This window comes from Leucopleurus acutus (genome assembly GCF_964270905.1).
Source record: "Leucopleurus acutus genome assembly, chromosome: 6".
Lineage (NCBI taxonomy): Eukaryota > Metazoa > Chordata > Mammalia > Artiodactyla > Delphinidae > Leucopleurus > Leucopleurus acutus.
Genome location: NC_139149.1, coordinates 42,735,725 through 42,749,125, shown reverse-complemented (window position 1 = coordinate 42,749,125; position 13,401 = coordinate 42,735,725). Strand labels below are relative to the sequence as shown.

At 35.9% G+C, this 13,401-nt stretch overlaps 1 protein-coding gene across 4 annotated transcripts in view; it reads right to left on the bottom strand.

Moving 5' to 3' along the window:
- The window catches only part of GALNT13 (polypeptide N-acetylgalactosaminyltransferase 13), a gene marked incomplete at its 3' end in the record, with an annotated part of 559,595 nt that overhangs the window by 41,795 nt on the left and 504,399 nt on the right, over positions 1-13,401 (bottom strand). For all 4 annotated transcript variants that reach the window (XM_082841320.1, XM_082841322.1, XM_082841323.1 and 1 more), the window contains one exon: positions 4,866-4,964. In XM_082841320.1, the coding sequence (XP_082697446.1) occupies positions 4,866-4,964 (99 nt within the window). The remainder of the gene's footprint in view (positions 1-4,865; positions 4,965-13,401) is intronic.

Sequence of the window (13,401 nt, the reverse complement as noted above, 5' to 3'; positions counted from 1 at the left end):
AAAATATGGGGTAAAAAGTAAAATTTCCTATACCAGCTTAATCTTCTCTCCAGAGGTCATTTGTATTCCAAATAGATATGTATACATTTCTAATAAATTGTATAGCATTTACATATATATATTACAGATGCTATATAGAGGAAAATGTTCACGTACATTTTCCACAAATGAGATCATTCAAAATTCAAAGTAAGTTGTACTGTGCGTTATTTTTCCCTCTTTTCAATGTTTGATGACAGTACATTTAGACCTCTCAGTCATTTTGGTGGCTATGTAGTAATCTGAACTGTGGATACACCATGATTTATTTAAACATTCTCCTCTTGGTAAATATTTGTTTCCATTATTTGTGTTGTAACAAAATGGGCTTCAATAAGCATCTTCAACATTTGTAGACACGAATAAGTATTCATATAGATGAAAAATTATTGGTTTTAATTTTATCTTATTAAGTAGATAACATAGAGACATTAGAAAATATGTAGGTATGGGTTTTTTACTTACTGTTTATTTGTTCCCTTTACTTATGAATCCCTGAGATTGGTGTCTGTCTACTTTTGGTTTCTATGATAATAACAGCATTTTTGGCAATGTCTGCATAGTACTAAGGTATAAATACATTATTCTGACCATGAATTCTTTCATCTATTTACTTGACTAGTATTTATTAAGTGCCTATCATATTCTAAGTGCCACATGCTGGGGAGGAAGAGAGGAGTTAAGACATAGCCCCAGCCAACAGGAAGTTTACAGTAGAGTAGGATAGTTTATTTCTGGTTATTATTCATGTAAATGAATAATGTAATTTTAAACATTTATGATCTAGGTGTTCCATGTCATTTAGACAAGTATATGACTGGTTATCCTTTTTAACAGTAACCTTGGCACCTTAATGATTCCATGAGGATAATTCACCTGAAGGATCTTCCTCCCTCATTTTCATCTGTATTAGAATCAGAGTGATTTCATAAATAGTGTTTCCCTTTTTGAATTCTGCAGGTAATCACTGTGCAGGTGATGAGCTGGATTTTTTCATAAGCTGTTGAAACACATTATGGGGGACACTTCTAAATGTCCACCCAATACCCATGGTAAATAAACTGTGAGGAGAAGCTGTGATGAGTGTGAGGTGAAGTATTTAGTGTTTTTGTGCCATGAGGTGTCCAAGTAACACATTTCTGGCCAAAGAGACATACATGGAGATGTGTTGAGCCTTTAGGAAGGCATTTGCTTTGCCTAATAAAAGGACAGACATGGCTATTTCAACTCTTCTCTACCCCCACTTCTTCCTGCTTTGAATGTGGACATGATGTCTCAAGTTTCAGCAGCCCTCCTGTGATCAGCTGATGATAAAAGTTAACTTTAAGAAGAATGGAAAGATAGAAAGCTTCTGCTTTCTTGGTGGACTTATTGAGGACTGGAACAAATTATCAACAATTGACTACTTTCAGATTTCTTACTATGTGAAAAAATTAAACCCCTATATATTTAGTCCTCTGACAGCTTTTGCCATAGGACTGCATTGGGTTTTGGTAGTAGAAGCCTCTCACACTCATCAATCAGTATAGTAAGCTGGACCATTTTTGAATGCTGTCATTGTTCTGCCTATGTGGTTGTTTCCATCGTCTTCTTTCATATGGTCATTTTCCCATGCTGCAATTTAGAAAGTTTGACTCAAATATTTTCTTGCTTAAATTCAAACTGTGTAGCACTAATTAACATTTTAATAATTAAGTTTTTTTATTTGTTTGGTTTTAGGGAGAAACTTCATTTTAGTGTTCTCCACTGAATCATACAAAAATCTGATTTGAAGTATGGTGCCAAAATTCAACAGGGCCATTTCCTTCTGGCTTTTTCTCTATGGATCCTTTTTTTTTCTTTAAATTTTATATTAGAGTATAGTTGAGTTACAACATTGTGTTAGTTTCAGGTGTACAGCAAAGTGATTCAGGGATACACATACATACATCCATTCTTTTTCAGATTCATTTCCCATATAGGTTATTACAGAATATTGAGTAGAGTACCCTGTGCTGTACAGTAGGTCCTTGTTGATTATCTATTTTATATATAGTAGTGTGTATATGTTAATCCGAAACTCCTAATTTATTCCTCTGCCCCACATTCCCCATTTGGTAACCATAAGTTTGTTTTCAAAGTCTGTGAGACTGTTTTTGTTTTGTAAGTAAGTTCATTTGTGTCATTTTTTAGATTCCTCACATAAGCAATATCATATGATATTTGTCTTTCTTTGTCTGACTTACTTCGCTTAGTATGATACTCTCTAGGTCCATCCATGTTGCTGCAAATGGCATTATTTCATTTTTTTTTTATGGCTGAGTAACATTCCATTGTATATATGTACCACATCTTCTTTTTCCATTCCTCTGTCCATGAACATTCAGGTTGCTTCCATGTTTGGGCTATTGTAAATAGTGCTGCAGTGAACATTGGGGTGCATGTATCTTTTCGAATTATGGTTTTCTCTGGATATATGCCCAGAAGTGGGATTGCTGGACATATGGTAGTTCTATTTTTAGTTTTTAAAGAAACCTCCATACTGTTCTCCATAGTGGTTGTACCAATTTACATCCCCACCAACAGTGTAGGAGAGTTCCCTTTTCTCCACACCCTCTCCAGCATTTATTGCTTGTAGACTTTTTGATGATGGCCATTCTGACCAGTGTGAGGTGAAACCTCACTGTAGTTTCGATTTGCATTTCTCTAATAATTAGTGATGTTGAGCATCTTCCAAAACTCTGTTGAATAAAAGTGGCAAGAGTGGACATCCTTTTCTTGTTCCTGATCTTAGGGGAAATGCTTTCAGCTTTTCACAGTTGAGAATAACGTTAGCTGTCGGTTTGTCATATATGACCTTTATTATGTTGAGGTAGGTTTCCTCTGTGCTGAGTTTCTGGAGAGTTTTTATCATAAATGGGTGTTGAATTTTGTCAAAAGCCTTTTCTGCTTCAATCGAGATGATCATGTGGTTTTAATTCTTTAGTTTGTTGATGTGGTGTATCACACTGATTTGCGGATATTGAAGAATCCTTGCATCTGCTTCTGGGTCTCACAACGGTAGTGGCATCCCGCACACTACCGGGGCAGCAGGGGCAGTGATTGGCGACTGCTCGCTGCTCATGCGTGCTCCCCAGATGGCAGGGGCAGTGAGCAGTGCCCACTCCTGGGTCTCCCAAAAGCAGCGGCAGTCTGCGCACTCCTGGGACAGCATGGGCAGCGATTGGCACCTACTTGTGCGTCTCCTAGTGGCAGTGGTGGCTCACGCCCACTACCGGAGCTCATGTAGGTCGTGTCCTGTTGCCTAAGAGTGCGTGCAGGGAAAGAAGCTCCAGTGGTGGTCCTACCCCTCTCCTTGCACGTTTCCCCAACAACGGCACCTTGTCTCTCTGGTGTGTCCAAGCTTCTTCTGAGCACACCCTTGGTTGCCACACTCCAGCCTCTTCAGGCTATCTCTGCACAGCCAATCTCAGCCAATCCTCTACCTAGATCTGACCTCTGAAGCCTGAGCTTCAGCACCCAGCCCCTGCCCGTAGTGGTGGAAAAGCGTCTCAGGCTGGGGAGCACAGGGCGGAGGTGCCCATCTGTGCAGGTCACCCTCCGTCTTGCCTTCCTCAAACTGGTTGCTGCACTCTCCTCCGAGGCTCTGAAGCTTCTCCTCCATCCTGGCTGATCTCCTCACCGTAGAGGGGACTTTCCAGGGTGCAGGAACATTTCCTCCTTCGTAGTTCCCTCCCTGGGGTGCAGTTCCCATCCCAGTTCCTTTCTTTATTTTTTTCCCTTTTTCCTTTTGTCCTATCCAGTTATGGGGAGGTTTTCTTGCCCTTTCAGAAATCTGAGGTCTTTTGACAGTGTTCAGTAGATGTTCTGTGCAAATCGTTCCACTTATAGATGTATTTTTGATGTACTGGTGGGAGTAGGTGAGTTCCACGTCCTAGTCTTCTGCCATCTTGATCCCTAAGATCTCTCTATGAATTCTTGATACATTCAGCTGCCTTACAGATACAACCATCATGTTGTGCTGATCAGAATAATTTTTGCTTCCTCAGTTCACTCTAAAGCATTAAACAGCTCACTCCTGTGCTTCATCTTGACCCTTTTAGACAACTTGTGTACAGAGGATTAGTTATCTCTAACTGTGCTTTGTTATAAGTTCCCACGAACTCCAAATTCGGCCTCTGAAAGTAGCCATGGCGGCAAGACTCACAGCCAAGTAGCCTCCACGTGGCCCACCTTGCCATGCCACTTTCCAGTGCTTACAGAGAGCACAAGAATCCTTGTTATAGTATAAGTTTCTGATAATTAATTGGACTGTCACACAGAAAGAGGTGTCCTAGAATTTCAGTCAAGTATAAATCTTGTTGAAAGACTACATTTTTACCTGGTCCAAAGGGCATCTTCAGATAGCCAAAGCAAAGTTGTAACAGATGTGCTTATCTATGTATGCACTTTAAAATTTTATTAAACCACCAAAAGTCACAGAAAATATGACATATGTAAACATTTGAAAAAGAAATTTAGGATAATCACCATCGGGAAAACATCATAGTTATTGAGTGATTATATGATTCAGTTAACAACAGAATAAAATGTAGCCCTCGTTTTCTCATACATGGTAATATGAGTCTCAAACATCTGGCCTCATTCACCATACGCTCATTGAAGGTGTTGCTCTTTTTATTAAATTCTTCAGTGCTTTCTTACAATACTTGGGATAATAACATAGGCAAATTAATTCTTGATTAGAATGCCCATTAATCTACTAAACTAAGCCGTAGTCTACTTGAATAGTTTATACAACATTTTTCCCCCCAAATATGAAGCTGATAAAAAAAGGGAGAGTTTACCTGATTTCCTCCCATACCATGACAGTTGAATATACCCACTTTTTCATTTTCCTTGCGGCCCATGTTGTCTAAACATTGATTTGTTTCAACATTTCTTATCTAAAGGAAACACACAAAAATGTAAGTCAGAAGGTCTTTCTGATATTTTCAAATTGCAAATTGGTAACAAAATAATATGAGTTTGTAAGGAAATTTCTCCAAGGAGAACACATTGCTTTAAATTTTTATTTTTCTATGTCCATTCTGAGATCTGTGTAAGATTCTAAACTCTCATTCAAGTAAACTTGAATAGCATGAGCATTGTCATTAGCATCCAATCAAGAGGCACTCTTTGTTTATAGCATAGTATCAGAAAAGAAGAAAACCTCTACATATTATAAATTAGGACTTCCCAAAATCCTTTTAAAATTAGGACAGTTTCCAAATTCCACTCAGATAACTATAGTGTATTCGTGATGTCCTATAGAGAAAGGAATAGAAACAAATTGGTCAAATATTCAAATTTATGTATTTTTAGTTGCTTCATTACTAGATGCTCCATTCTGTACATTTATAAAGATTAATTACACTGTTTATTTCTTTAACTAAAATATACACATCTTTTTTCATTCCCAGTGCCAAACTTAGTGGAAAGCAGCTGACCCTAAGAAAGACTATTACAAGGCTAAATGGTGATTTCACATGAAAATTCTTCAAAACCAAGATTAAATTGCCAACTGTAAACATAAGATTCATGGTTTACACTCAGACACTGCATTAGTCCCATAGTTAACATTAATACATATTTGCGCCAGATGCAATTACAAAAGCCATTTATTGAGTTTAAAGATGCCCAGATTACTAAATCAAGCACAATGTAAAAAAGAAGAAAAACCTTTCTAGTAGATGCAGTGTTTTAGAATTTTTTCCTTAGTCTTACCTCCAAGTAGTATGTTTTGTACTTGTCCACTCTGCTTCTGAAAAGTTCTTACCTCTGACTCTTAATTTGGACACATATTACTGTTCACTCACACATTACTTGGATATATTTATTTATAATAGTTATCTATGCTTTAGGTACATGTTTTTCCCTACTGGCAAATAGGTACTTGTTTCTCCCTACTGGCAAATGAATATGATTAGAAACTTCTATAGAGGCTGGAGTAGGTTTATACAATTCAACTTTTTTGTATGGTACAGAACCCTATGGTCAGGTAATGGTTCCCAGAGTTAGGAAAAGTACTGTCATTTGCAGTAAACCCCAATCAGCAATTGAAATTAGTGGGGAGTAGAATTCACACTTGGTAAGGGGTTGGGCAGAACTGAGCCAGTGTGGTCAAGCCCTGTTCCAATGATTAGAGGGAGGCAACAGTGGAAACAGAGAAACAAATAAGGAGACTATTGAGTCATGCCAGCAAGAGATGATGGTTACTTCGAATAATAGGATAACAGTGGAGGTGGGGAGGTCAAATTTAGGATGTTTTTAAGGTAGAGCCAGTAGGACTTGCAATTGAATTGGAAATGAGCTAGGAGAGAAAAAAAAGGCATCAAGAAGCATTACAAGGTTTTGGCCTGAGCAAATAGGTAGATGATGTTTCCATTTACTGGGAACAACATTCTGAGTTCTTAACATTGATAACTGTATCTGTGGTCTTTATGCTTGAAAATCCATTTTGTGGATCTGAAATCCTTGGCTTACAATATATTTCCTTGAGTATCTTTAAAATGTTACTCTATTCACTTCCAGCATAAATAGTTGCTTTTGAAAAGTCTGATGATAGTCTGATTTTCTTTCCCTTATTCTTACAAATGTCTGTTTGCCTGAATGCCAAACTAAGTCCAATAGGTTTACCACAACATATCTTAAAATTCATTCTGTATCATTTGCCCAGGTATATGGTGTTCTGTTTCAATATATAGTTTCAAATTTATTTTCAAGGGTAAATGTTGAACATACTGTATTATATATAATTGAATTATATATAATTCAATAAATATTGAGTTATAATTTTTAGTGTTTATTTTGTTTCATTGCCTTTTCTCATTAGGAAATTCTATTATTTTGGACCTTCTTGCTTCTCTCTATGTCATTTTCTACTCAATAGTTTTGTCTTTTATTTCTTTTTGATTTTTAAAAGTTTCCTCCTTTCCCCCCTCTAAAACTCTATGGCATTTTCTCCTGGGATTATTGACTCATCTATTCTTTAAGTTTATCCTTCATTTCTGAAATGATTCATTCTTTAATTTCTAGTTCTTTCCTGCATTTCAGGCCCTCATTTCAGAGGTTTTTCTAAATTTGATTTATATTTTTCTTTTACTTATTTTATCATTATAAAATTTCTCTTGACTTGTTTTGAAATATTAGTTTACAATTTTCCTCTGTCTTATAAGCATAAAGTTTTGGTGTGCTTTCATTTTTTGTAGAGCTATCATTTTACTCTTTATTATCTTTATTCTTATGGTAGTGATCCTTTTCTATTCTTTTCCTTTCCTTTTTTTTTTTTTTCCCTTTCAGGAAACAAATTCTCTGGATCTTTTAAGAGGGAGAATTTGATTAGGAAGTAATTTTTCCTCCTTCCTCCCTCCCTCCCTCCCTTTCTCTTTCTCTCTTTGTCTCTTTCTTTCTTTCCCTTTTTCTGTCTCTCCCTCCCTTCCTTCCTGATGGGGGGAATCACTTGACATCTTTAAACTATTCTGGTGCTTGGTATCTATGCCCAGATGATTCTCATTTAATTGGTATAGGGTGTAACCTGTCCATCAGGTGTTGTAAAGTCTCCCCAGGTGATTAAAATGTGCAAAGTTTGGCAAACACCATTCTGGAGGAAGGTATAGCATGTCTTGATATTGAATGGTGACATTACAGTTACTTTTCCTTTTTTGAGTAACTTCTTTTTCAGTGGTTTCCTACCTGGGCTGCCCTGTAGACTCACCTGGAAAGCTTTCAGAATGTACTTCTACTTTGCTTCACCTTCATAGATTCTGATTCAAATGGTCTAGAGTAGGACCAGAATACAGTTAAAAGCTCCCCAGATAATTCAGATGTGTAATCAGGGCTGAAACTCCCCTTATCAGGAAAACACAACAGAATAGTTGGTAACTAGAAGCCTGTTAATTTTGTGAATCATTTTGAAAACTCTGAGTGCTGGTGGAAAGGTAAGGAGGTTTTCATAGCAAAGCTGATTTCCCAGCTACCCATTGGGTATGTTTAAGAATAAATGTTTCCAGCTGTACCTACAGGAAATGTTTACACTGGAGACCATTTCTAACTTCACAAATCTAGATCTGTTCCTGTATTTTTTTGAAGAGTTGAAAAAAATTGCCTTCTGTTTCTTGAGGTCTCTTGGTTCTGTTCAACTCTGCCATTTTTATTTTTAAAAAATGTTTACTGAAATATAGTTTATTTACAATGTTGTGTTAGTTTTGTACAGCAAAGTGATCCAGTTATATATATATATATATATAATAATATATATACATTATATATATTTTTTATATATATTATTTTTCAGATTCTTTCCCATATAAGTTATTACAGAGCATTGAGTAGAGTTCCCTGTGCAGTACAGTAGGTCCTTGTTGATTATCTGTTTTATATATAGTAGTGTGTATATGTTAATCACAAACTCATAATTTATCCTTCCCCCCACATTTCCACTTTGGTAACCATAAGTTTGTTTTCAAAGTCTGTGAGACTGTTTCTGTTTTGTAAATAAGTTCATTTGTATCATTTTTTTAGGATCCATATATAAGTGATATCATATGACATTTGTCTTTCTCTGTCTGACTTACTTCACTTAGTATGGTAATCTCTAGGTCCGTTCATGTTGCTGCAAATGACATTATTTCATTCTTTTTTATGGCTGAGTAATATTCCACTGCATATATCAATATATACCACATCTTTTTTTATTCATTCCTCTGTTGATGGACATTCAGGTTGCTTCCATGTCTTAGCTATTGTAAATAGTGCTGCAATTAGCATGTTTGTTTTCGAATTATGGTTTTCTCCATATATGTGTCCAAGAGTGGGATGGCTGGACATATGGTAGTTCTTTTTAGTTTTTAAAGAAATCTTCATACTGTTCTCCATAGTGGTTATACCAATTAACATCCCCACTAACAGTGTAGGAGAGTTCCCTTTGTCTCTACACCCTCTCCAGCATTTATTGCTTGTAGACTTTTTGATGATGTACATTCTGACCAGTGTGAGGTGAAACCTCACTGTAGTTTTGATTTGCATTTCTCTCATAATTAGTGACATTGAGCATCTTTTCATGTCCTTATTGGCTATCTCTGTGTCTTCTTTGGAGTAATGTCTATTTAGAGCTTCTGCCCATTTTTTGATTGGGTTGTTTGTTTGAGATTGAGCTGCATGAGCTTCTTGTATATTTTGGAGACTAATCCCTCTCCATTGCATTGTTTGCAAATATTTTCTTCCATTCTGTGGGTTGTCGTTTTGTTTTGTTTATGGTTTCCTTGCTGTGCAAAACTTTTAAGTTTAATTAGGTCCCATTTATTTATTTATTTTTTCATTACTCTAGAAGGTGGATCAAAAAAGATATTGCTACAGTTTTATGTCAGAGTGTTCTACCTATGTTTTCCTCTAAGAGTTTTATTGTAACTCGTCTTACATTTAGATATTTAAACAACTTTGAGTTTATTTTTGTGTATGGTGTTAGGGAATGTTTCATTCGTTTACATGTAATTGGCCAGTTTTCCCAGCACCATTTGTTGGAGAGACTCTTTTCTTCATTGTATATTCTTGCTTCCTTTGTCATAGATTAATTGACCATACATGTGTGGGTTTATTTCTGGGCTTTCTATCTTGTTCCATTTATCTATATTTCTGTGTTTATGCCAGTACCACACTTTTGATGACTGTAGCTTTGTAGTATAGTCTGAAGTCAGGGAGTCTGATTCCTCCAGCTGCATTTTTCTCTCTCAGAATTGCTTTGGCTATTCGGGGTCTTTTGTGTTAACATACCAATTAAAAAAATTTAAGTTCTAGTTCTATGAAAAATGCCATTGGTAATTTGATAGGAATTCACTTAATCTGTAAATTGCCTTGGGTAGTGTAGTTATTTTGACAATATTGATTCTTCCAATCCAAAAACGTGGTATATCTTTACATCCCTTGGTGTCATCTTTGATTTCTTTCATCAGCATCTTATACTTTTCCAAGTACAGGTCTTTTGTCTCCCTAGGTAGGTTTGTTCCTGGGTATTTTTTTCTTTTTGATGCAATGGTAAATGGGATCTTTCCTTAATTTATCTTTCTGATCTTTCGTTGTTAGTATATAGGAATGCAAGAGATTTCTGTGTATTCATTTTGTATCCTGCAACTTTACCGAATTTATTGATGAGCTCTAATAGTTTATTGGTAGCTCTTTAGGATTTTCTATGTATAGTATCATTGTCATCTGCAAACAGTAATAGTTTTGCTTCTTCTTTTCCAATTTGGATTCCTTTTATTTCTTTTTCTTCTCTGATTAACATGGTTAGGACTTCTAAAACTGTGTTGAATAAAAGTGGTGAGACCATACATCCATGTTTTGTTCCTGATCCTAGAGGAAATGCTTTCAGCTTTTCAGTTGAGAATGATGATAGCTATGGGTTTGTCATATATGGCCTGTGTTCCCTCTATGCTTGCTTCTGGAGAGTTTTTTTAAATCATAAATGGGTGTTGAATTGTGTCAAAAGCTTTTTCTGCATCTATTGAGATGATCATATGGTTTTTATTCTTCAGTTTGTTAATATGGTGTATCACATTGATTGATTTGTGTATATTGAAGAATCCTTGCATACCTGGGATAAATCCCACTTGAACATGGTGTATGATCCTTTTAATGTATTGTTGGATTAGCTTTGCTAGTATTTTGTTGTGGGTTTTTTGCATCTACATTCATCAGTGATACTAGCCTATAATTTTCTTTTTTTGTGATTGTCTGGTTTTGGTATCAGGGTGATGGTGGCCTCAAAGAATGAGTTTGGGAGTGTTCCTTCCTCTGCAGTTTTTTTGGAATAGTTTCAGAAGGATAGATGTTAGTTTTTCTTTAAATGTTTGATAGAATTTGCCTGTGAAGCCATCTGGTCTTGGACTTTGTTTTTTGGGAGTTTTTTCATCACAGCTTCAATTTCAGTACTTGTGATTGGTCTGTTCATATTTTCTATTTCTTCCTGGTTCAGTCTTGTAAGGTTTCACCTTTCTAAGGGTTTTTCCATTTGTTCTTTGTTGTTCATTTTATTGGCCTGTAGCTGCTTGTAGTAGTCTATTATGATCCTGTGTATTTCTGTGGTGTCTGTTGTAATTTCTCCTTTTCCATTTCTAATTTTTACTGATTTGGCCCTCTCTCTCATTTTATTTTATTTTTTTCTTGATGCGTCTGGCTAAAAGTTTATCAATTTTATCTTTTCAAAGAACCAGCTTTTAGTTTCACTGATCTTTGCTATTCTTTTCTTCATCTCAGTTTCACTTATTTCTGCTCTGATTTTTCTGACTTCTTTCCTTCTAAGTTTGGGTTTTGTTCGCTCTTCTTTCTAGTTGCTTTATGTGTAAGGTTAGGTTGTTTATTTGCAGTTTTTCATGTTTCCTGAGGTAAGAATCCACTGCTATAAACTTCCCTCTTAGAACTGCATTTGCTGCATCCCATAGGTTTTGGATCATCGTCTTTTCATTGTCATTTGTCTCTAGGTACTTTTTGATTTCTTCAGCAATCCATTGGTTGCTTAGCAGCATATTATTTAGCCTCACATGTTTGTGTTTTTTACAGTTTTTTTCTTGTGTTCAGTTTCTAATCTCATAGTGTTGTGGTTGGAAAAGATGCTTTATATGATTTCAATTTTCTTTAATTTACCAGGGTTTTCTTTGTTGCCCAGCATGTTCTCTAACCTGGAGAATGTTCTGTGTGCAGTTGAGAAGAACTGTGTTCTGCCACTTTGGGGTGGAATGTCCTATAAATATCAAGCCCATCTGGTCTATTGTTGTGTGTGTCATTTAAAGCTTGTGTTTCCTTGTTTATTTTCTGTCTGGATGATCTGTCCATTGGTGTAAGCGGGGTGTTAAAGTCCCCCAGTATTCTTGTGTTACTGTTATGGCTGTTAGCATTTGCCTTATGTATTGAGGTGTTCCTATGTTGGGTGCATAAATATTTATAATTGTTATATCTTCTTCTTGGATTGATCCCTCAATCATTGTGCAGTATCCTTGTCTCTTCTAACAGTCTTTATTTTAAAGTCTGTTTTGTCTGATACGAGTGTTGTTGCTTCAGTTTTTTTTTTTATTTCCATTTGCATGGAATACCTTTTTGCATCCTGTCACTTTCAGTGTGTATGTGTCCCTACCTCTGAAGTGGGTCTTTTGTAGACAGCTTATATACGGGTCTTGTTTTAGTATCCATTCAGCCAGTGTACATCTTTTGGTTGGAGCATTTAATCCATTTACATTTAATGTAATTATCAATATGTATGTTCTTCTTGCCATTTTGTGAATTGTTTTAGATTTCTTTTGGTAGGTCTTTTTCTTCCCTTCCTCTTTTATTATCTTCTCTTGTGATTTGATGACTTTTAGTGTTGTGTTTGTATTCCTTTTTCTTCTTTGTGTGTACATCTATTACAGATTTTTGGTTTGCAGTTACATGAGGTTTTGATATAGCAGTCTATATATATATACACAAGATTGTTTTAAGTTGCTGTTCTCTTAATTTCAAATGTGTTTCCAATATCCTGCATTTGTATTCTGTTCTCACGATTGCTGATTTTGATATCATTTGTGTGTGGATGGTTTCCTATGTTTACTAAATGTTTGCCTTTACCAGTGAGCTTTCCCATTCCTAATTTTCTTGTTTAGAGTTGTGGCTTTTTCTTTTTCACCTAGAGAAGTTCCTTTAGCATTTGTTGTAAAGCTGGTTTGGTGGTGCTGAATTCTCTCATTTTTTGCTTGTCTGTAAAGTTTTTGTTTTCTCTGTCAGATCTGAATGAAAGCCTTGCTGGGTAGAATATTCTTAGGTTTTTTCCTTTTATCACTTTAAATATATTTAAAGTGACACTCCCTTCTGGCCTGTAGAGTTTATGCTGAAAAATCAGCTGATAACCTTATAGGGATTCCCTTGCATGTTACTTGTTGCTTTTCCTTTGTTGCTTTTAATATTTTTTCTTTGTCTTTAATTTTTGTAAGTTTGATTAATATGTGTCTTGGCATGTTCCTCTTTGGGTTTATCCTGTATGGAACTCTGCGCTTCCTGGAGTTGAGTGAGTGTTTCCTTTTCCATGTTAAGGAGGGTTTTGGCTATAATCTCTTCAAATATATTGTCAGGCCCTTTCTATGTCTCTTCTCATCCTGGGACCCCTATAATGCAAATGTTGGTGTGTTTAATGTTGTCCCAGAGGTCTCTGAGACTGTCCTCTTTTCTTTTCATTCTTTTCTCTTTGTTTTGTTCTACAGCAGTGATTTCCACCATTTCTATCTTCCAGGTCACTTATCAGTTATTATGCCTCAGTTATTCTGCTACTGATTCTTTCTAGTGTATTTTTCATTTCAGTTATTGTATTGTTCAACTCTG